At 21.8% G+C, this 643-nt stretch overlaps 1 protein-coding gene across 1 annotated transcript; it reads left to right on the top strand.

Moving 5' to 3' along the window:
- Nucleotides 1-50: 50 nt before the first annotated feature.
- On the top strand, nucleotides 51-479 carry PGSY75_0015300 (putative kinesin-7; the record flags this gene model as incomplete). The annotated part of the gene is made up of 2 exons (XM_018783290.1): nucleotides 51-173; nucleotides 272-479. Coding segments are annotated over 2 exons (331 nt in total), but the record flags the coding sequence as incomplete, so codon positions are not given.
- Nucleotides 480-643: the final 164 nt, after the last annotated feature.

The raw sequence follows: 643 nt of genomic DNA, 5'->3' as shown, positions 1-643 counted from the left end.
TTTTTTTTGTATTTTTTGTTTTTTCGTGGGGTTGGGAAATATATTAAAGAATGGAATTAAATAAAAATGAAGATATAAATAAAATAAATTTGGATGGTATACAAGTTGAGTCTTCCTCAAAAGAGGAAGCCATTAGGGTTTGCACTCGTATAAGACCCTTGTTTCAGAAAGAAGTTAGTTGAATTATAATATTATAAATATATGATATTACATATAATATTTATTCTTTTGTGTAATTATTTTATTTATATATTTTATTTTTTTTTTTAAGATTAACCAAGGACACTTGAAGGCTTGGAAAATGAATGAAACAGATATGCACTTAATTATAGATCCTCCGTCTATGACAGAAATGTTAAATGCAAGGGTTGCTAAAAAAGGAAATAAAATAGAATTAAAAAAGAATGTGGAAAAGAGTGAAGGACAAAAAGCTGTTATACAGCGTCATTATGCATTTGATAGATGTTTCGACGACTTTGGTAATTAAAAAAATATATACTTTAAAAAGGAAATTATAAAAAAAAAAAAAAAAAAAAAAATTATTATTAAATGATTTATATTTCACAATATTGTTTCATTTTCCTTATTTGTTATTATTATTTTAATTTTTTTTTTTTATTTTTTTTATTTTTTTTATTTTTTT

Source organism: Plasmodium gaboni, assembly GCF_001602025.1.
Source record: "Plasmodium gaboni strain SY75 chromosome Unknown, whole genome shotgun sequence".
Lineage (NCBI taxonomy): Eukaryota > Apicomplexa > Aconoidasida > Haemosporida > Plasmodiidae > Plasmodium > Plasmodium gaboni.
Note: the sequence above shows the minus strand (reverse complement) of the source record. Positions and strands in the feature narration are given on the sequence as shown.